The sequence below is a fragment of the Callorhinus ursinus genome, unplaced genomic scaffold (genome assembly GCF_003265705.2).
Source record: "Callorhinus ursinus isolate GAN/ISIS: 27379988/994484 unplaced genomic scaffold, GSC_fseal_2.0 scaffold1, whole genome shotgun sequence".
NCBI classification, from domain to species: domain Eukaryota; kingdom Metazoa; phylum Chordata; class Mammalia; order Carnivora; family Otariidae; genus Callorhinus; species Callorhinus ursinus.
In genome coordinates this window covers 22,562,413-22,585,048 of record NW_027397063.1, presented here as the reverse complement: position 1 = coordinate 22,585,048, position 22,636 = coordinate 22,562,413, and the positions used below count along the sequence as shown (strand labels likewise).

The 22,636-nt window shown below is 36.6% G+C and overlaps 1 protein-coding gene across 18 annotated transcripts in view; it reads right to left on the bottom strand.

Moving 5' to 3' along the window:
* Nucleotides 1-22,636, bottom strand: part of ROBO2 (roundabout guidance receptor 2) — a 1,626,757-nt gene that overhangs the window by 18,753 nt on the left and 1,585,368 nt on the right. For all 18 annotated transcript variants that reach the window (XM_073891915.1, XM_073891920.1, XM_073891943.1 and 15 more), the window contains 2 exons: nt 13,196-13,456; nt 8,754-8,959 (listed from right to left, as the gene is read on the bottom strand). In XM_073891915.1, the coding sequence (XP_073748016.1) occupies nt 8,754-8,959; nt 13,196-13,456 (467 nt within the window). The remainder of the gene's footprint in view (nt 1-8,753; nt 8,960-13,195; nt 13,457-22,636) is intronic.

The window sequence follows — 22,636 nt, the reverse complement described above, 5'->3', positions numbered from 1 at the left end:
ATGGGCTTTGCAATATAATGTTACAGCAGATAAGAAAAAAGTCAAAGTGATTCAGTCAGTGATCACCAGAGAATATGAAACCCTAGAACTGAGGAGAGTTTTGAAATTCGTGAGAGCCCCATCCTGGTCCCTTCTATGCACCGTTTTCTGTATTTCTAAAAGTCTGCGGAGCATCTGCAACTAAATCCGTGTCAGCTCTCCGAAACTCCCTCTCCAAACAAGCATCTCCTTTTTCTCTGTCTCCAATTTCATTCTTAGGCACCTCTTGATTTCCTTCTGGTCCCTTCTTATCTTCCTCATTGTCATCTGAATTATTTTTCTCATTTTGTTCCTCCATTCAAAACCTTACCCGGTTTGCTAAGGCCACGTCCGGATCCCAAGTTGAGACTTTGAGATCCTTCAGGATCTGGCCCTGCCCACCCTTCCAGCCCTCCACCCTCTTACAGCCTGTGTAGTCCCACTGCCTGACCTACATACACAGCATTACCTCTGGTTCCTTCAACACAACTCTGGATTGTCGCTAACTCTACTGACCACCGCCAACCTTGAAAGTCCCAAGCAACAGCCTTATCACCTTGATTCCACCTCACCTTTAACCCTGTCTTAGGAGGAATCAATTTCTCTCCTCGTGTTTTTCAAATAGTATGCATACAGTAGCATATCTGGTCTCTACAAACTACAGTTCCTTGCATATAAATGGCTCTTCTTCTAGACAGTAGAACTTTGGAAGTGGGGGACTCTTACTCATTTTCATATTTCTTCTATGGGGGCTTTGCCCAGGAGAAATTCAACAAACATCGAGCATATTGAATTAAATGTCTTCAATGTTCTCATTATTCGCCATAAATCCTATATGTAATTCTAGCCCATGTGCCATTTCCTAGCAATGAACTTATTTTATTTACAGAAAAAAATATGCTCATAAGAACTTGTAGAAAATGTATTAAGTAAGGAATATAATGTCAGTCTTGTTGATAACTTGGACAATAGGAAAAGAAGTGAGTTATTACCCGAAAGGGAAAACTAAAAAAATAATTAATTAATATACATATCTTAGCTATGTTTTGATACGTTTGAATACTGACATTTATCAATATCTTTTTTAGTGTAAGATAATAATGTTATATGAAGTGGTGATTTGCTTTTTTTTCCTGCGTTCTCCATCCACACTCAACCACCTATGTTAATGTACTTAGCCCATTTTTTTTGTTTTAATTCTATTTCCTCCACGATAACCAGCCAAGAAATAACTGGATTTTCTTTCTTTCATTTTTTTTTTTTTCCTGTTCAAGTTGGCTTGCTGTGTGTTTCGAGCTTCAGGATTTATCATTTTGACAAATACAGTCTCTGAACCTGAAAAAGTAGGAAAAGTCCTACACCACAGCAGTGTCACTAAAGAAATGTCACTCAATGACATCTCTTAGCAGAGATGTCACTTAGCTTGACTCACTTGACTCACTCTTAGCTTGACTTTTTCAAAAACACCCTGTTCATCTCCTGTGTTCGTGAGTCCTTCATATGCAGATTTCATCCTACAAGTTTGCCAGTCCCTAAACACTTCAGCTACTTTGGTGCCTTTGCTCTGAGTTTACCTTGATTGTTAATGCTCCTTGCTATGCCCTCAGAAATCTCAGTTATTCATGAAATTGGTGCTTTCTTTTTCTTTTCCATGGGAAGAGAGAGTAGCATGGAAGACATGGCTTTGAGTAGGTTTTGGTCAATAAAGAAAGAACACCAGCTCTGTTTTCTTTGCTACTCTGTGTAAGAGCTAAGAAACTAGATAGATGACTTCAAAGTTGAAGAGACACATGCCATTACAGCTTTGGCCTTGGTGAGCAACAGGAAGCCTCATAACCCAAGCTAAAGAGGGGCAAGTGACCTCAGGTTAGTATAATTGAGTTCCCCTTCAAAATGGAGGGCAAGAAGGAAACAAACAAAAAGAAGACAATAAATTTTCTTTCCTCTTTGTCCCTCACTCTTTATCTTTGATAGCCCCTTGTCTCTATTTAAGTATGATCTATGGAGCGGGTATATTTGTGGGGAATATTTTAAAACAAAATTTGCAATACACCATGAAGAAAAAATATATAACGTATATTAAATTTCTTCCATGTTGTATAACTATTACATTTATTTGGCAATCACTGATTTTGCCTCTCTGTGGTTACCGTTCTTGCTCTTTTTTTAGATTTAAGCATCAGGAACGATCTGAACATTTGGATAAACCATTACAAAAAAAGAAGGCAATGATAGGAAGGAAAGAAACGCATTGATTCATGAATTAGAAAGTAAGCAAGTTTGGGGATAACTGGTTTTCTTTCATAAATGTAAATATAAACATAAACATTAAAATGAACACTCACTCACCAAGTGAATGAGTTCAGGTAGAGATTCTTTACAAATTATAAGCAATCCATACCAATTTGACATGTTATAGCCCCAAACATCATCAATACATATTTAAACATTTAATGAAAAATGAATTTATGTCACATAGCCAAATTTATTTGTGTTTACATTTTCAATCTTTGGAAATTTCTCAGGTTTAAAGTTGCTGAAAGGCCAAAAAATCTCAAATTTATTCAAGCTATTAAAGAAGAACTGCATATAGGACATTAAGTTGTTGCTCAAATGTTACTGAGCAGTAAAATACCATGATAAAGTGGCATCTTGCTGTGTCTCTATTACATCTTCAGCACTAAAATTAATTTATGATCAGTCATCAATTCATTTACATGTCGCTTTATGCTAAATCCTTCCTTGCTGATAAATGCTTATCCTTAGATCCATTAAGCTAGAGTAAAGTCTGTGCTTTATAATATGACCCTGCTAATTGTTGCATTACCATTTTTATGAAATACAAAAACTGGTTGTCCCCCATTTTTTCAGCCAATATTTAATCCAGGAACTCTTCCTATTAAGTGCAATCAGTCTAAATATCTGTTAAATAAAATCTTCAGCTATAAGTGTCTTTGGACAAATCAATCCAGATATTGACCTCTGCTTAAATGTAGAAAAACATGTCTAATCTTTAGAAATCCTTCTTTCACTGAAACATATTGAATATGCAACAATTACACCTCCATTCCTCAGAAGGAAAGAATGTGTAATATATACGGAAAGCAAAATAAGTCATTACAAAATTTCTTCCTTGGGACATATGGCACCTGTTAACTTGTCTCACTCAGATAAAATTTGAATATATGATATTCCCCTTTTATCTGTTAAATTCTGAAGTATATGTTTAATATCTTTTTAAATACATCACAGCTGTTGAAGTAGTCTAAGAAAGTGATTTAATTATTTGTAGCCTTATCTCTGAAATTCCCCTAATTCTAAAATATTTTACTTAAGTTTGTGCAACAAAAGCAAGGCATCAGTTCACACTTTCTCGAGTGGCCAATTCTCTAAAAGCTGTGTGGTCGAGGAAGGTGGTGAGGCTGCCAGGTTTTACTGTTTTCAAAACGATCTGGTTGGGGAGTTCCAGTAAAAACCTCCAAGGACATAAAATACAGAAAATATAAAGCCACGATTTCCGTTCAGCCGTAGTATTTATGTGGGGTCCAGCAGTTAAGGAAACTTTTATTCGTTTCACTTCATGGCACTCACTCTCCGTTGCACTTTCTGTGATCAGTGAAGCAGTTAGAATCTTGGCACCAGGTACAGGACATTTTCCTTCTGTCTTCTCTCACATTGCCTTCTGTTTCTTTTTTCCTGTGGTGGAGTCATTAAATTCAGGAAACTCTTACCCTGGACTCCCATCATGGAAGATATAGAAAGAAGTATTAACTCCTCTCCTTGTCCTGTTACCCCAAAATAGTGGATTTGGCATTAAGGAGGAAATATGGTAAGCATAGTCCTGAAGACTGAAACAACTCTGGATGTTTACTTTCTAGCCCCAGAGTGTGATGTGCTATAATCAAGATAGTTTTATACTTTATTATAACCAAATAGGTTAAAATTATAGTATAAATTAAATTATAAAGGAGATTTCCTATAAAAAGTGCTGATGCAGTTGATTTTTGTTAGCATGAGTTACTATAACTGAATATAGAACTAAATATAAGAAAATAAATAATAAAAGTTACATCTAAAAGTTAAGATATTTTTAATCTTGATTAAGTGTATGGGGGTAAGGACTAATGTTTCCAGAGATAAAATTATATTTTGTATTTGTATGTGTGTATATATATATGTACATATACATATATATTTATTTATTCGTATGTGTACACACACACATACACACAGAAAGGAAGAGACACAGAGAGATAGGGACAGAGACAGAGATCCATATGTTAAGTAATAGACCAGGAAATCATTTTCTTCTTAAATATGTTAAATTCAGAGATTAAAAAAAAAAAAAAAAGTTGGGCATATCCAGAGAAGGGATCATGGTAATTTATCTTAAGAGTGAGAACAAATTTTGAAAATTCTTCTGCCACTTATCAGGTAGGTAACCTTAAAAATACTTTGAACCCCTCTATGGCCCAATTTCCTTATCTATAAAATGAGAATAAAAATAGGGTTGTGACAGGGACACCTGTATGGCTCAGTCATTAAGCGTTAGGCCTTCGGCTCAGGTCATGATCTCAGGGTCCTGGGATCGAGTCCCGCATCGGGCTCCCTGCTCAGCGGGAAGACTGCTTTGCCCTCTCCCACTCCCCCTGCTTGTGTTTCCTCTCTCGCTCTCTCTGTCGAATAAATAAATAAAATCTTTTTAAAAATAGGGTTGTGACAGTTAAGTGAATTAATATATTTTAAAACTTTAGGACAAGGATCTGCAAACTTTTCTTTAAAGTGCCAGATACCCTATATTTGAGACTTTGCTGTCTCTTTTTTGTTTTTGTAAGAAACATTCTTAGCTCATGGAGCCACAGCAAAAAAACAGGCCACTGCTTAGTAGGGTGTCTTGTACCTACTAAGGGCTGTCTATATATGTGCAAGATAATATTCTTGTTGTTGTTGTTGATAACATTATTATTATCATTATCATTATTATTATTATATCTAAATTCCTAGTCAACAGATTGGAAGGAAGAGATATCTGATAAATGTTTGTTGTGGGAATAAATATAATATAGAAGGTTTGCAAATACATTTTCCATATTACTGAGCTTTGGAAACCAAATGTTGATTTCTCCCTAAAATCCATGTATTGAAGCCCTAATCCCTAATGTATAGGAGGTGGGATGTTTGGGAGATAATTAGGTTTAGATGAGGCCATGAATGTGGGCTCATTACGATGGGATCAGTGACCTTATAAAAAGAGACTAGGGTCACCTGGGTGGCTCAGTCCGTTAAGCATCTGCCTGTGGCTCAGGTCATGATCCCAGGGTTCTGGAATCGAGCCCTACGTGGGGCTCTCTGCTCATTGGGCAGCCTGCATCTCCCTTTCCCTCTGCTGATCCCCCTCCTTGTGCTCTCTGGCTTTCTCACTCTCTCTCTGGCAAATAAATAAATAAAATCTTTAAAAAGAGAGAGAGGGAGACCAGAGAGCTCTCTCTGCCATGTGAGAACACAGCACAAAGACTGCTGCCTGCTAGCTAGAAAGAGGAACTCACCAGGAACCAGATCTCAGGCACCTTGATCTTGGACTTCCCAGCCTCCAGAACTGTGAGAAATAAATGCTTATTGTTTAAGCCACCCAGTCTACTGCCTTTTGTTACAGCAGACCAACCAGGCTAAGACATGAGATTATGGGATATGGAACTACAGATATTTCCCTCTCTTCTTGCTTTTCCATTCATGAACCATTATTTCAAAATTGAAGATGTCTATCACAAATTACTTCGTTGTTATGAAAATATTGGGAATTAATATAATTATTTCTTTATAAAGATGGGTTCTGCACCCTATTAGCTGCTGATATTACTTAATGCGATTAAGGGTTGGAATGTGATATATCCAAGTAAAATCCTGAATAATTGTACACACAGGCTTATTAACCCATCTCTGTGTTATCATTGGGCTATCATTCTGGTTGGCTTTAGAGTTTCAGGGAATGGAATAGAACTGTTTGTTCCATTTAATAAAAATGGTTATTAGTTTCATGAAAATGAAAATCTCTACCAGGTGATTTAGGTGAAAGTAATGCCTGATTTCCTCATACCACACATGAATTTAGAACCCCAAGTAATATACAGTAAGATCAGAATCCTCTCTGTGGTCACTTACCATCTTAAAAACATAAAAAGCCAATGGAAACAGTGTCTGTTTTATTGCCCACCTCATTTAGCACCATTAAACTAGCTTTAAGTGTCTGAAGAAAACATAAACACGTTAGAATAATATACATCAGTAGATTGATTTCTGTAACATTTGGTTTGTACATATATTCACCTCAGGGCCATCTCCACTTACGTGTACATGCCTGCATGTACACACACACACACACTTTCTAATACACTTACAATCATATTTACACTCACACACCCACCCGCATCCACTCACACCCACACACACCCACACACACCTGCATCCACTCACACACACACCCACACACACCCGCATCCACTCACATGCAGATATAACCACAAACCCTACCTATACTCTCTCACACACACACACATCCACTCATATGCAGATATAACCACAAACCCTACATATACTCTCTTTCACACACACACACACCCACATGCACTCACATGCAGATATAACCACAAACCCTACCTATACTCATACACACACACACACACACACACACACACACACGCATCCACTCACATGCAGATATAACCACAAACCCTACCTATACTCTCACACACATCTATACCGTCATTCAAACTTCCTACACACACACGGTTTTTTGAGAAAACATATTTACTCTTATATTAATTCATATTTACTTACATTATACTTATCTACTAGAAGACAAATTAAATCTTTGAGCATAGCTTCCCCACAGTTATCGCAGAGCAAAAAAAAAAAAAAAGAGAAGAAGAAAGTAAAGTTTCCTCTTCGGCTACTTTGTAGAGTACAGCTTCCTACACTGAGGACGTGTATTATTCGTAGGGTAAATCCGTCACGTAATAGATACCTAAACACCCTGAGGTTTTTACACACAGCGGTAATTAAGCAGTGAATTCAAGGAGGAAAACAGATTGTTTTCTTAGCAATAAAAGCTTCATTTGGAATGAAGAGTATACTCACTACAAGGAGAAAGGCAGATTGGTTTTAACCACATTCATATTAAATACCCTAACATGCTTCTAACAGGTGAGCATGGAAAAGTACAAAATGGCAGTCTCCTGATTTAGAGATATATTTTTCATCTCTGACATTATAATATTTAATAAAAGAACTACATAGGCTATAGCTGCCCTTTTTTATGTTATTTTTGCAATTCTTATTGCATTCCTAATGGAAAAGAGTTCAGTATCATTAGTGAGATATGCAAAAATATGCAGAATTTTACCCCTAAGGAGATTATGCTTCAAATTCAGGCAAAGGGGCTTAACATAATAGTGTACTAATAAGTTAGCTCTCTGCATTCAAAGATTTAAACTTTTGCTCTGCCACCTTCGGTTGGATCTGGATTTCAAATCACAGCAGTATATCTGCAGTTCTTAAATCTTAATTAGCCTGGCAAGCAGACATGCCTGCCCCCAGGTAAGACACAAAACAAAATAAAAAAAGTGGACTCATGCGTCACACATTGTGTTATTCAGGAAGGCATACAGAGGAAACATATAGGTCCTTATCCTTCTCCATCACTGCCATAAAGAAGTTTCCATCAGTGTTGGCTGAACTCTAATGTGTAGTGCAAAATCTGTGTAAGTTGGGAGCGCTGGAGTACAAATGAATTAAACGGGACTGTACTTGCCTCCAAGGATGAAGACGATATCATCAAGACAATACAGAAATGGGTGATTTTCTGAGAAGACCCAATGCCCGGCAAAGGCAAGATCTACCTTTGTGGTAATTATGTCTTTATTGTCCTATAGGAGACATTTGTGTGTGTGTGTGTGTGTGTGTGTGTGTGTCAAAGAAGGGATACCTACTGGAATAGAAAGATGAAATTTTTATGTTTCTCCATATTCACTGTGTACACGTTAGGATTCAAGTTTTTTCAACAAAATGGGATAAACTTAAATCCTTGGCAATAGGTTGCAGTCCTGGGATCCTCCTAGGAGAGTAGCAACTGCAACCTTTCACATGGTGAGCAAAGCAGAGGACGCCGAAGGAGTAAATAGCAAAAATAACTATATTTCTTGGGAGACGAGAAATTATTGAATCCAATGATATGAAGTGCGTAAATGTATGGCTTATCTCACTATACATTTTTTCCACTCCAAAAATAATACCTTGTGCAACCTTAGAGAGGCTTATTCTGAAGACTTGCTTATTTTCATCGGTGAATGATTTTACAGAGTGAAATATCGCGAAGCGTTTTAAGATTGCATTCACTTTGTATGTTGCTCCTGATATACAAAATATATCATTTCTAAAAGTCAAGGTTTTTTTATGTAATAGACTTGGTTCCCCAGTAGAGTGAACTTTTCATGAAAGCTGGGTATAATTGAGTTTTCTTTCATGTCTTTAAAGCTTTTTAAAATTCATGAATTTTCTTATCATTTTTGCAGCAAAAGTATTTCCAAATCCTTTTAGAATTTTGTGTTTAATATTAACATATTTAAAATGTTATAGAAATAGTTAGAGTGGAATAAATCTTACATAAGAAAGTATTTGATTTTTGATGCATTTTAATGTTACAAATAGGTCAGTTATTCCTATTAAATCAGTTCCGTTACCTGTCACAGAGCTGTCTAGATTGTCCATACTGGATCCAGGTGTCTGCTCTAGTGCTCTCAGGGGCCGGGGGATTTCTAAAGCTTCCTCCTCATCATCAGCATCATCATCTGGAACATCTGTTTCCAAATCGGAAATCAAGGCTCCGGACATGTAACCTAATGGTGGAACCGGGGGCTGTGGAGGTTGATTATTGCTTTGAATGTGCCTAGAATTCAAATGGGGGAAAAAGGGAATTTATTAACATCCTACAAGATTAGAATTAAACAGCATGTGATGACGACTCATTTTATCTTCCTGCCTTCTGCTAACTAATTTTGGAGCTTATGGTGCTTTCTTACGTTTCAGCAGAGACAATGGGCTATGTATACATGACTAGTTCAAACAACAACAGTGTAGACTGTTACACCCTTCCATTGGTATTTATGGGATAATATACAGAGAAAAAATACAGACCCAGCATTTTTGTGTAAATAAATCATCCAAAGGAGACTATGAGTATTTGCCACAAATAACTCCTTAAAGCAAATTTTTTTTTGGTCCCAAAAGAATATAATAATTTTGTTTACAGTTTAATGTCAAAATTCTACTCAGCATGTGTGGTCCATGTGACCTGCTGGCCCTTATGAAGAAAAAAATGTCACATGAAGTGTTAATACCAATAACCCTTCTCCCAGACAGGAGCACATTGCCTGCCCTACAAGGTTTTCTTCCAACACATCCCCCATGAATCAGGCTGGGTGGTTGTTTCAACTTTAACCCAGTTTAACGTAGGAATGGTTCCTTTATGTTCTAGCTTCTTATTTGTGCCTCTGTTTTAGCCCCCCAAATCTAAAACATCTCAAATATAGAAAAGATTCATCTGAGCACTCTCTGTGTTTGAAACATGAGGTGTGCTAAACACACCCGTTGCAATGCATGTGTAACTTCAATCTCAACCTTGTGAAGTAGACAGAACTTGTATTATCACCTTTGTCTTAGAATCTATTAAAGTTCCAACTTAAGTGACTTGTTTCAAATGGCATGGCTAGCAAAATGGAGAGCTGGACACTGGGGTTCAGTTGATTTATTTTGTGACTACTTAAGAGTTTCTTCTAAATTATAAATGCCATGATATAAAGGAAAGTCATTGCTTTTTGTTACTGTCATTAAGGAGTGAATACACCACATATCTTAATAATTTTTTTTAAAAAATCTCAATACTAAGTATTTAAAAGATGTAGGCTACTTAAGGCACATGTAAGTCAAGTGTTATGCATTTTTACCCTAAGTTTTTGAATTAAAGATACAAGATGATTTTTAACACTTGCATTTTTGGAGAAAATATTTCATTCTTCCAGAATTTGTTTAACATTCCTCTCCCAACTGCATTCTTGAACTGGCAACCAATTCCAATGTTAACAACATTTTAAATCTTTCAATGTTAAAAAAAAAACAAACCCTAAGATGTTAGTTCTAGGAGACACATTTTTAATTTAACAGATCAGGAATCTGAGGCCCCAAGTCTTTATCTGACAGTCATCATAGCTCATTCATGCAAAATCAGGAAGTTTCTAAACTACCAGTATAGAAAATCTTGAGTGTTGATGATGACATCTTGTAAATGTTGCCTCAAATTCTGTTTATGAATCGAGGATGGACTGAGTCCAGTCATGAGCAAGAGAATATAAGGTGATATTTATATACATGATTCATTCTCCTTTAATGGTGTGCACTTTTGTCCTGGAAAGGACCAAAGAAACCAACATTCCAGTCCTACATCATTGCTGACACCTCTTGATTGGAACAAATATACATTAAGGCGTAAAATGTAATCCTTGAGTTCAGCAAGAGGAGGAGATAAACTGAAATAGGAAGAGGGTGCAAAATATCTATAAATCTCTTGTAGTGATGAGCACAGTGCTATGCACTGCATGGGTCAATATGAACAGACTCCCTGGAGGTGGAGCCTGGGAATTAGCATTTTTTTAAAATGCTCCTCCCGTGATATTGATGTGCAGCTCAGATGAGGAGGGCATTCTGTTCCTGAAGGTTGAGATTCTGTGCGAGCACAGACAGGCTCATAACTTTTACAAAGGGCGTCACTAATGACACCCTGGAGGATTGTTGGACTGAACAAAAACATACTCAGCGAAAGAAACAGGGTTTGCCCTATGGGTACCTGGAGCAGGTGGAGAACTAGTTTGTTCACCCATTTAGCAAATCTTTATGCAACACTCACAAAGGGTAGTGCCCTTCTAAGAGTGGAAAGACAGCAATGAACAATTCAGGTGAAAACCCGAGCCATTCTGAATAATAACAGCTATAATACAGCTAGATACTAGACTAGGTCCTGTGTAAGAGCAAGCTCATTTAACTCTTTTTTTTTTTTTAAGATTTTATTTTTAAATAATCTCTACACCCAGCATGGGGCTGGAACTTACAACCCTGAGATCAAGAGTTGCATGCTCTATCAACTGAGCCAGGCAGAATTCACTTAATTCTCACAAAAACTGTGATGAATAATAAAGAATTTGACTTTGCCCAAAGAGAACTTAAGCTTTTGCTTTGTGCTCCAGGGAGGTAATTTCTCTCTAAGTTTTAGAATGTCCTATCTGATAGAAGTGTCTTTGTTCACCTGGAGACCTTAGGCTTCTCCAGAAAGTCTAACAATGTGATTTATGGTAGGGGCTTTCAGTCACATGGTATCAGCTAGTCTTCTGGAGGGGCTAGAGACTGAGATCAGCCATGCAGATAGCCAACCATGTCTATGTGACAAAGCTGCAAGAGAGACCATGAAACTCAAGGTTCATATGAGCTTCCCTGATTGGCAATACTCCATGCATATTGTCCTATGTTGTTGCTAGGAAAGTAATGCTTTCCACAAATCCACTGGGAGAAGACAACTGGAAGTTCTAGCTTTGGAACTTTCCTGGACTCTGTCCTTTGCATCTTTTCTCTTGGCAGATTTTAATCTGTATCTTTTCAACATAATAAACCATAACTTTCAGTGTCCTGGTATTCAATGAGTTCTACGGCTCCTTCTAGTGAATTCTTGGAACCGAGGGTGATCTTGGAGACTGTGCTCTCACATCGTATATGAGCTAATTGGTATGAGCATTATCATTTTACAAATGGGGGTGGAAGCACACAAAGGTTAAGCAAGTTGCTCACTGTCATACAGCTGGTAAGTAGCGATCTGGAATATCAGGGGTGGTGCTTAGATAGCACTATATTTTAAAGTTATCCTGGTGATTCCAAAATGCAGGCAAATTTGAGAACACCTGAGCTAGAATCTGTGCCTTAAATAACTAAAGTACCTGGTTGCATTAGTTAATCTGAAAGAAATCTTTTGGCTCTTAAAGCAGTGGGCTTCAACTTAAATAGTGGTATTTTATGAAGCAGCCTGATGCAAAAGAATACTGTTTTAACAGTAGATTGAGGCCTTTGAGAAAACATCGGATGACTGAGAAAAAAAAATGTTCAGAAACCTCTGGTTCTAAGAAAAGATCCTTATGTTCGTAATAAGCTTTATGTGATTGGGCTGGTTTTAGTATCTCTGTATATTTTGCTGTGTTTTTAAAAGAAAGATTTCATTAACACTGAGAATGAGATTCATCTCATTATCAAGTATCCTAGTATCTAAAACTATCAGAAAGAAAAGCAAATTCTATTTTATAAAAAAATTAATTTCAATTACATCATGGAAATCAATAGAAGATAATCAGAGGTATGCCATTGAGATTTCAAGAGTCAGACTTACATGTCATTATTTGGGAGAAAAGAGAGCACATTAGAGAACTTGTACAAAATTGTGAGAGCTCATCCCACTTGTATTCTTTCCATGCTTGCACAGGATACCTAAGTAGATTGCCATCTCTACCTTAGGAAAGGGTGTGGATTGATTAAAAAAAAAAAAGGAATTTGGGATTTGTAATTTATTCTAGGTTTTACTTTTTAATGCATCTACTAATATTGCTGTTTTTTCTCTGTCTCATTTAATTCAGCCCAAGGATCTTTTAATAACTGACACTGACCATATGTGATTTGCAGAAGCTTACATTTACATATTCACGACCACATACAGAATTAATCACAGGCACTTTGAAGAATCTAAAAGGAGTCTTTTACTATGGCATTGGAAATGAGTTCAAGGATAAGCTAATTGAAGCTAACCTGTAAATTAGATAAGATTCTGGTGTAGCCAAAAGCAGTTTAGCCTGAAATTCAGCAGATCTGAATTCTTGCTCCGGTTTACTCTTTAACCAGTTATGTGACTTTGATCAAATTATTTAACGTTTCCTTAGCCAATTTCTTTATCCAGATGATTAATGAGTTGCACAAAAGTACTTCTAATCCCAGCTGTATTGTTCTATGAGAACTTCTTGTGACTATATCGTAAAAGAACATTTTTTCTATCCCTGTGCTGAAGGCTTGGGTCCCCTGACCTAACAAGAATATTTACCATGTTTGCTTGGCTATATCAAACTGATAGGCTCTTGTCAACTCGTCCAGGTGAGCTTGCAGCATGGGCTGCATCTCTTCCCGTGGGGATGGTGTAAGAGTTGCAGTAGACTGCTGTCCAAAGGAAATAGCAGGAGAAGAAGCCACGCCTCGGACAGGAGGTGTTGGGACACGATCATCATCTTCTTCCAGTTCATCTTCCATACCCTGGTGTAAGTATGTTTGTACCGGTAATGGCGGGCACCAGCTATCACTGTCATACCTGGAGTTTAATGAGAAAAAAAAAAAGCATATTGACACATAGACATGTACACATGCACACAGTGATACTGGCAACACATAACAACCACAATGGGAACAACAGCACCCACAATGTTCTCTCAGTTGATTTCCTCCTGATTTCAATTTGTTGGTGATACCACAGTAAATCACCTGGTTGTTATCTTAATTTCTAATCATAATGACATCTGCTATCTCAATATCTCAATTTATTCTCGGAAAATCTTATTAGCTAATTGTTAACCCACAGTTACAAAAGGCAATAACTTCCCAACAAAGTTACTTACGTGGAAAAACCAAATTGCTAATTAAAGACAATTAATGAATTAATTTAGTGCTCGTAGATTTAACTGTTTTCCTCTGCTGTTCATCCATACCAAACAGAATATGACAATATTGATCATCAAAGAAGTGTCTGAGAGTTTTACTTACTCTTATTCTAGATCTATGCCAACCTTTCAGTCCATATGACATGTCAATCATTAACACTTTGTGTTACAAAATGTATTCAATGGCCCTTTAACGCTTTTAATTCTCTAATTTCCTCAGTGGAAACTCATGCCTCATGCCTCCCTGTATCTCGACATCTAAAATCTATAAAACAGAAGTTCAAAAGCTAGCCTGGTAAAATATATATTAAAAAGGAAAATAATAATTTATAAAAACAGTGTGTTTTTAAGGACTCTGGTCAGGGAATATAGAAAATTAATCCAAACAGTTTTCATTGTGATAAAACATCAGTGGCATTTCTATTTACATCTTCTCCATATACTATTATTTTCATTAATCAGAAAGATCCTAGTGTACTTTTAAAGGAAAACTTAAGGATAGGATAAACAATATTATTGAATGTAACTGTCCTATAAATTCCACTTCTTAAATATGTGTGGAATCTCCTATTTCACCTCTACTTCCATAATCACAGATCAGAATCATTTTGATGTGAACTAGCCCTTTAGCATTCCTAGTCTCCTGTGACGTCATCTTCATCTCTTTTATCCTACCTTCCAGACAATGGGATTATATTTCTAAAATCTTCATTCACATTACACTGTGCTTTGAATTATTCAGTGATTATCACTAATATAAGAAAAAGTTCAAATTCATTAGCAGGGCCTAAAAGACCCTTCCCCATCTGATCAACCCATCTTTCTAGCTTAATTTCACACTATTTCCCCAACATCAGCCTACTGTGTATTTTTTTCTAAACTCTGGCTCTCTATATAACTATTCTCAAATCATCTGCCTGTGAACTCCTGCTCTTCCTTCAGGTTCAATTCAAATGCCATCCGTTTTGTGAAGTCTTCTCTGCCTCCACCATATGGAATTGATCACAACTCTAAAATACTTACATTGTGGTACTCCCCATATTATAACGGGATTATTTTTTTAAGATTTTATTTATTTGAGAGAGAGAGAGAGAGAGAGAGAGAGAGCACAAGCAGGGGGAGTGGCAGGCAGAAGGAGAGGGAGAAGCAGGTTCCCTGTCAAGCAGGAGGAGCCCGATGCATGACTCAATCCCAGGACCCCAGGATCATTACCTGAGCCGAAGGCAGACACTTAACTGACTGAACCACCCAGGTGTCCCTGTTGGGATTATTTGTTTCTGTTTTTTCCTACTGTTCTATGAGATCTTTAAATTCAAGAACTCTAATTCTCAACTTTGTGTTTCCAGCACCAAATACAGTATCTAGTATGTAGAAGATTTCATTAAAGAAACTAAAAATCAAATGACTATTATAAATATATATATACGTATTACAAGTGTATCCTCTCCCTTACAAATGCTAACTTATAAATGTCCAGATGATTTTTGAATATTTTTACTCAAGTGTCTTTACTTACTTTGTTTAAAACTGAATTTATTTAAAAACCTATACACGGATGTTTGTAGCAGCTTTATTCATAATTGCCAAAACTTGGAATCAATTAAGATGTCCTTCAGTGGGTAAATGGATAAATAAACTGTGACAAAATTCACCGAGAGGCCAAATTCTAAGGTTCTCCAGATAACGGAATATTATTTAGCGCTAAAAAGAAATGAAACATCAAGCCATGAAAAGAATTGGTGGAAACTTAAATGCACATTACTAAGTGAAAGAAGTCCATCTGAAAAGTCTACATACTGCATAATTCCAAGTATATGACATTCTGGAACAGGCAAGACTATGGAGACAATAAAAAGATCAGTGGTTGCCAGAAGTTAAGGGAAGGGAGGGATGAGTAAGCAGAATATGGAGGATTTTTATGACAAACTGCTCTATATGACATTATAATGGTAGATATATGTCATTATACATTGGTCCAAGCACATGGAATGTACACCACCAAGAGTGAATCCTAATTGTAAACCGTGGACTTTGGGTAATATTTATGTATCAATGTAGGTTCATCAATTTAAAAGTGTATCTGTCACTTTAGTGGGAAAGTAGACAGTGGCAGAGGCTATGCATGTGTGGAGGCAGGGAGTATATGGGAAATCTCTGTAGTTTTTGTTCAGTTTTGTAGTTAACCTGAAACTGATCTAAAAAATAAAGTCTATTTAAAAAATCCTTGAGTTGACCATCCATTTATTTGACAACCATGTGTCAGGAATCTGCATCTATTTACAGAGCAGGAAATCCAGTAGGGCAGACTGATACCAAGCAAATAATCAACAATACCAAGTACTACAGGAATAAGGAGAAAGTAGGCTGAAACTAGTTTGGGGGTAGGGCAAAGTTATGCTGACTACAGGAAAAGGGGATATTCTAAAGGGTGGCCCAGAGAAAGAGAAAAGATAACAGTATTTGAAGAACTCAGATAGTTTCATAACTGGTAAGAGCCAACAAATAAAGAGAGTTGGCCATAGTTGAGGCAGGGGAGGTGAGGATGTGCCAGATCACACGGGGCCTCATCAGCCCTGAGAAGGACTGTATGTGATGGATAGGCACTGAGAGGCTTTTTACAGGGAATAAACCTCATCATCTGTGGCTGTTCAATTTTCCTCTCTTGTTGAGGCTCCCTGAATAATCTACCTCGGTGAGCTGTGAACTGAAGAGCTTGTTTCAGCAGCCCCATACACTCTGATAGGAATATCTCTTCCAAAATGTCCTTTATACTGTAGTATAAACAGGCACACTTTAATATGTTATAGATAACAATTCTTATATACTAGAAAATACCATTGTTTAAACTTGTATTCCCATCAAATAACTATGTAAGTACCAATCAGACCTGAAAAAAATACATTGCTCCAAAATGATGCCATTTTGATCTGTTTCATATGTTGGAGATCATAGTTAGATTTCATTAAAAAAAAAAAAGATTCTCTTGTGTACAAAGTTTGCCACCCATGGTCCCAGTTGGATTCAGTGCTTCCAGTTTTTCCCATCCACTAATCAATCCTTCACATCACTTACAAATTGGTCTATGAAAACCTCAGAATTGTTTGAAAAAAACATTCACTTCTGTTCATTCTCTTCTGTCCACTAAATATGTCTAAGCCTCAACCTGCCTTTTTAAATGTTTTTTTTCCAGTTTCTCAACAAGAATTTTCTACTCAAAATAAATTGATTTGTTTTCTTCATCATCATCATCTTCTTCTCTTTCTTCAGTACTTTTCCATTGTGGTCCATTAGCTTCAGGTATTCAACTTATTTTTAACGAACCGTACTTCTCCAGTTTCACCTACCTTAATCTTACAAATCCTTCAAGCTACAGGTTATATCCCATATCTTTTATAAAGATTTCCCAGATGAGGCCAACTAGCACTGATACATTACTCTTCTGACTTGCACTGACATTTTTGCACATTTACCTGAAAATTGATTATACGCTATGTTATGCCATTTCCAATGTTGGTTTCTTTAACTATTGTCTAATTTATTTGAGAATTTAACCTTTCACATGTTAATAGTAGCTTTTCCTCAAGTGGATTTTTTAAAATTTTATTTATTTTTTATTTTTTAAAGATTTCATTTATTTATTTGAGAGAGCGAGAATGAGAGAGAGAGAGAGCACATGAGAGGGGGGAGGGTCAGAGGGAGAAGCAGACTCCCCGCTGAGCAGGGAGCCCGATGTGGGACTCGATCCCGGGACTCCAGGATCATGACCTGAGCCGAAGGCAGTCGCTTAACCAACTGAGCCACCCAGGCGTCCTCCTCAAGTGGATTTATGCTACATTAAAATTATGACATTGAATTACTCTCGTTTGGCCACACCTGACACAATACTTTAAAAATAGTAGATGATAAGCCTATTTATTGATCTGAAATGGAAACACACAAATTGATTCATTAATAAGAATGCTTATGATTTGATGACATGGATAGAGGTAGAGAGCATAAAGCTAAGTGAAATAAGTCAGTCAAAGATAAATACCATATGATTTCACTCACATGTGGAATTTAAGAAACAAAACAAATGGGCAAAGGGAAAAAAAGAGAGAGAGAGAGAGAGAGAGAGAGAGAGAGACAAACCAAGAAACACTCTTAATTATAGAGAACTAACTAATGGTTACCAGAGGGGAGGTAGTGAGGGGAAGGGTGAGATAGAGAACAGGGACTAAGGAGGGCACTTGTTGTAATGAGGACTGGGTGGTGGATGGAATTGTTGAATCACTATATTTATTATACGCTTGAAACTAATATAACACTATATGTTAACTACATTGGAATTTAAAATAAAATAAAGAATGCTTAGGTTTCTTTTATTTATTTATTTGACTTTAAATGTTATAAAGTCAAACACAAATATGAATAAGAATCCTAAAAAACAAAAACAAAACAAAACAAAAAAAAAAACCTGCCCATTTTCAGTATGGAATGTGAGTGCTATTATACTTCATCAATAGTTATAATTAAATTTCCTCCATAAAATATCACATTTTCCCCCATAAACCAGAACATGTATTTCCTCTGTTTACATGGCTTATTGCAAAGGATTTCCTACATTTGAATAAAGAAAGAACAAATTATATATTCAATCTTTCAAATGGAAGTAGTCCATCATTCTCTAAAAGTTCCCTACCTCCTAAGTAGTAAACTATCCTTGCTTCCAATAATCTGAAGGGAACATGCACATGGAACGAAAATACATAGAGAACATAAGAGAAAGAAGAAATGATATTATATGCATCATATGTTAAGGTTACATAGAAAAAATTGCACTTAGTTGTACTCAACTCATTTTTTATTATTCAAATACCATCAGGCAAAGGAGAGCGCAGCCATATGAATGTTATTTTAAAAATTATACAAACACATCGCATAATGTATTAAATGACTAAAAAAATATTCCAGTAGCTATTCCGCTTAGCTAGAATGGGCGTTTTTATCATCACTTTTTCCGCATGTTTTCTACAAAGATAATATCGAACAGGAGTGAGCAAAATCCACTTATACAGACCATAAGCAAAGCTGAGAGAAGTCCATGGGATTCATCTCAGTGGTTCGTGCAAGAACTGGAAAACAGAGAGAGAGCGAATAAAAGAAAGACTGGGAGAAGAATGTGAGAGAACTGATGAAAGAAATTTGGGACGCGGAGCATATTCAATGGTGAGGAGGGCTGCTCCTCATCTCTGAGGTTTCCATATCTGAATCCATTCCAGAACAATACATACTAGGTTCCATGCAGTTTCTGAAGAAGAACAAGAAAGTAACAGATGACTCTATAAATGTTAAGAAAAGTATAGCTCAGTTTTTAGCATTTCCTTCACATTTACAGATACGTATCTTATTTGAGGGATGGAATTTCAATTTTTTCTTGTTTTATTTTAAGAATTTATTTCTTTATTTGGGGGAAGAGGGGCAGAGGGAGAGGGAGAGAGCTTTTTTTATTAACATATTGTCAATGGAGTGCAAGGGATCATATTATCTGTCTTGCCTGGTAAATAATGAGAAAGATGACAACAAATCAATGTTGCATGTGAACTAGCTAAAGGCCAGATACAAATACCAAATTACTAATAAAAATACAATACAGTTCAACACCCACAAAAGCTTGCCAATCTCTAAGTGTAGCAACAAAGCAAAGCATCAGATTTCTATTGAATCCCTACTGAATTCTTCCTAGCATCATAAGATAATGATAAAAATACATTATATATATAGCTAAGGATGAATACATTTTGATACCTTTTTATCAAGCTGAGAGAGGCATATGGATGAGAGAGAACATTTACCATTGTTGCCATAATATTGAATTAACAATTAAATACTTTTCTATGTGGACAATGCTTTGGTAACTTTTGATATTTAGTTCTGTGGGGGGGGGGAAATGGCCCAAGAAAGGCTTAGAAAGAAATCTGATAATATTGAAAGTTTAGAAACAGTATTAAACATTGTAATAAAAAGTAAGAGAACATCTTTTCAAGATTGAGATTATTCTGGGCTAAGTATATTTCCAAAATTTATCCCTTAGGGAAAGGGATAAATCCCTCCATCCTACTGCCATTGTTTTATCTTACTGCCTTGTCATTTTTCATGATATTGGCTCTTCTTCTGTAGTCTCCCAGATGTTATCTACCTGACCCAGCCTCATGTCCTTCAATTCGTCATCTGTATCCAAAGGTCAGAAGCCCTATATGACATACGAGGCTTCATAGTTGGCCTCAAGATACCTTTTCAGATTATATCCTACTCTATGCCTATTTCAAACCCAACGAACCTCATACAGCAGGTGCTGATCGCTGAAAGATACACACAAGCAACTGGGATGCAATGTGATGAGTACTACAATAGAGGAGTAAGCCTAAGGAATAGAAAAAATTAAGGAAAGGCAAGTCACCTTAACCAGAATAGGACGGAGTTTTGAAGGAAGAGTGAGGAGCACTAACGGAACATGAATGGGGTGATTCCTTTTCTCTTGACTTTCATTTTACATATATTTTTCTTTTTTTTTTTTTTTTAAAGATTTATTTATTTTTTTGAGAGAGTGAGAATGAGACAGAGAGAGTACATGAGAGCGGGGAGGGTTAGCGGGAGAAGCAGGCCCCTCGCCGAGCAGGGAGCCCGATGCGGGACTCGATCCCGGGACTCCAGGATCATGACCTGAGCTGAAGGCAGTTGCTTAACCAACTGAGCCACCCAGGCGCCCTATATATATTTTTCTTTCGGCTATGGAAATTTCTCTCCATCCGCACAGCAAATGGTGACATTAGTAACATTTTGTTGTAGTCCTTGGTTAATCATTTATTCTGGCACCTAGGCTGCTTTCGGTTAGGGACCATTGCTTGGCCTCTGTCCTTTCTGTCTCAAGCTCAGAGCTGGCGACCAGCAGCCAGTTAGAATGCTGGGTGCTATTATTTGTGAATAAATGATTCAAGATTCGCCTCAAGACTGCCCCAACTTTACCTGGCACACATGTTTATCCTTCCCAGAATACAAATTATTATTTTGTATACATTGCTCATCTAGGGCTTATCACACAAAAGAGTGTGTGTGTGTGCATGCGCGCGTCCGTGTTTTCTGGTCTCTACCTACCACTCCTGTGAACTCCCTAGATCAGAGATCAGATCTTCCTGAATAATTGTGTATTTGTTTCTTTCATCCCTGTTACTTTTTTTCCTGGCACTGGGCTCAGCACTTGCTATGTACTTAAAAAAAAATGTGTGTGGAATAAGTTCTCTATCATGATATGCTAAAAACAGCAGAAAGAACAACTATGGATCACCATAAGAACTACAGTTGCAGAATTCTTGGTTGTTAAAATAAAAATTATCAAAACCAAAAGGGGACTTCTGAAGTTTTTGTTGTTTGCATTTCAAGAGAACCTTAAAACCTGCACGAGTTTCAAAACAAGGCATATAAACAATTCTATAGAAGAACTCAGCTGTAAAATATTCAACGTTAATATCATGAGTAGCACATTATAAAATAACTAGGAAGTGTTCAAAAATCTTTTTTTTAAATATGTATTTCTTTTTTTATTTGAGAGACAGAGCGCAAGCACGCACATGAGTGGGGTGGGGGGGTGAGGCACGCAGTGGTGGCAGAGCAGAGTTGGAGGGAGACAATCTCCCGCAGACTCTCCTCTGGGTTTGGAGCTTGATCTCAAAACTCTGAGTTGATGACTTGAGCCAAAATCAAGACTCAGATATTTAAGAGACTGAGCCATGCCAGGTGCCCCTTTTCTTCAATATTATAAGGTTTCTACATTAGAAAACAGAGAAGTATAAAGAATATATCAAGAAATGGACAAAGTCATCACAAATCTAAGTTAATTTATTTTTGTCATATTGACTTTAAATAGGTGTTGTTACAAACAATTGAAATAATAACCTTGGAAAAACGGAGCCCAAAGAATGAGAATATTGAATTTTGCTGTCAATTTACTGATAGATAAGACTTTACTATTTCCGTTAAAAGTGATAATTTTTGTTTCAGGAAATACTAGTTACTTAAGGCAAATGACTCAAAGGTTATTAAAAAACAAGCTACATGCTACAAAGACTTTGAATATATATAATTAAAATATATATTTCTTTACCTATCTAAAGTACCAAATGAATTTCTAGAAATCTTTTACAAAAGAAAAGATTTTCTAATATCATATATCCTGGCTAAATACGAAAATAATTCAGAAACAACTTTATATTTTATGGCCTGATGTTCAGATGATAATTTATATCAAAAAATAAAAGTCTGCCGCAATGTATCTTATTTCATTCATCAAATGATATTTTCAATTCTCCTGCTAGGCAATAAAATTGAGTGAGAAGTTTAGCATTTCTTTGGAATGAATTAATTTTATTTCAATGCGTAATAGCTATTACAGTCTGTTTCTTAATAGACGTAGTGGGGAAAGAAAAAAAAAAGAAAAATTCCAAATTACCTACTTTATGCTTGAACATGTTTGATAGTACTATTTTCTCTTCCCAGTTTACAAGCTCTATTTTCCCATTTTCTGACTATAGCCTTTAAAATTCAGAAGACTGGAATGCCTGAGTGGCTCAGTCAGTTAAGGGTCTGCCTTCAGCTCAGGTCATGATCCCAGGACCCCGGGATCCAGTCCCGCATCGGGCTCTTTGCTCAGCCGGGAGCCTGCTTCTCCCTCTCCCTCTGCCTGCCGCTCCCCCAGCTTATGCCCTCTCTCCCCCTCTCTTTGACAAATAAATAAAATCTTTTTTTTTTAGAAACAGACTTCTTTTTTTAAAGATTTTTATTTACTTATTTGAGAGAGA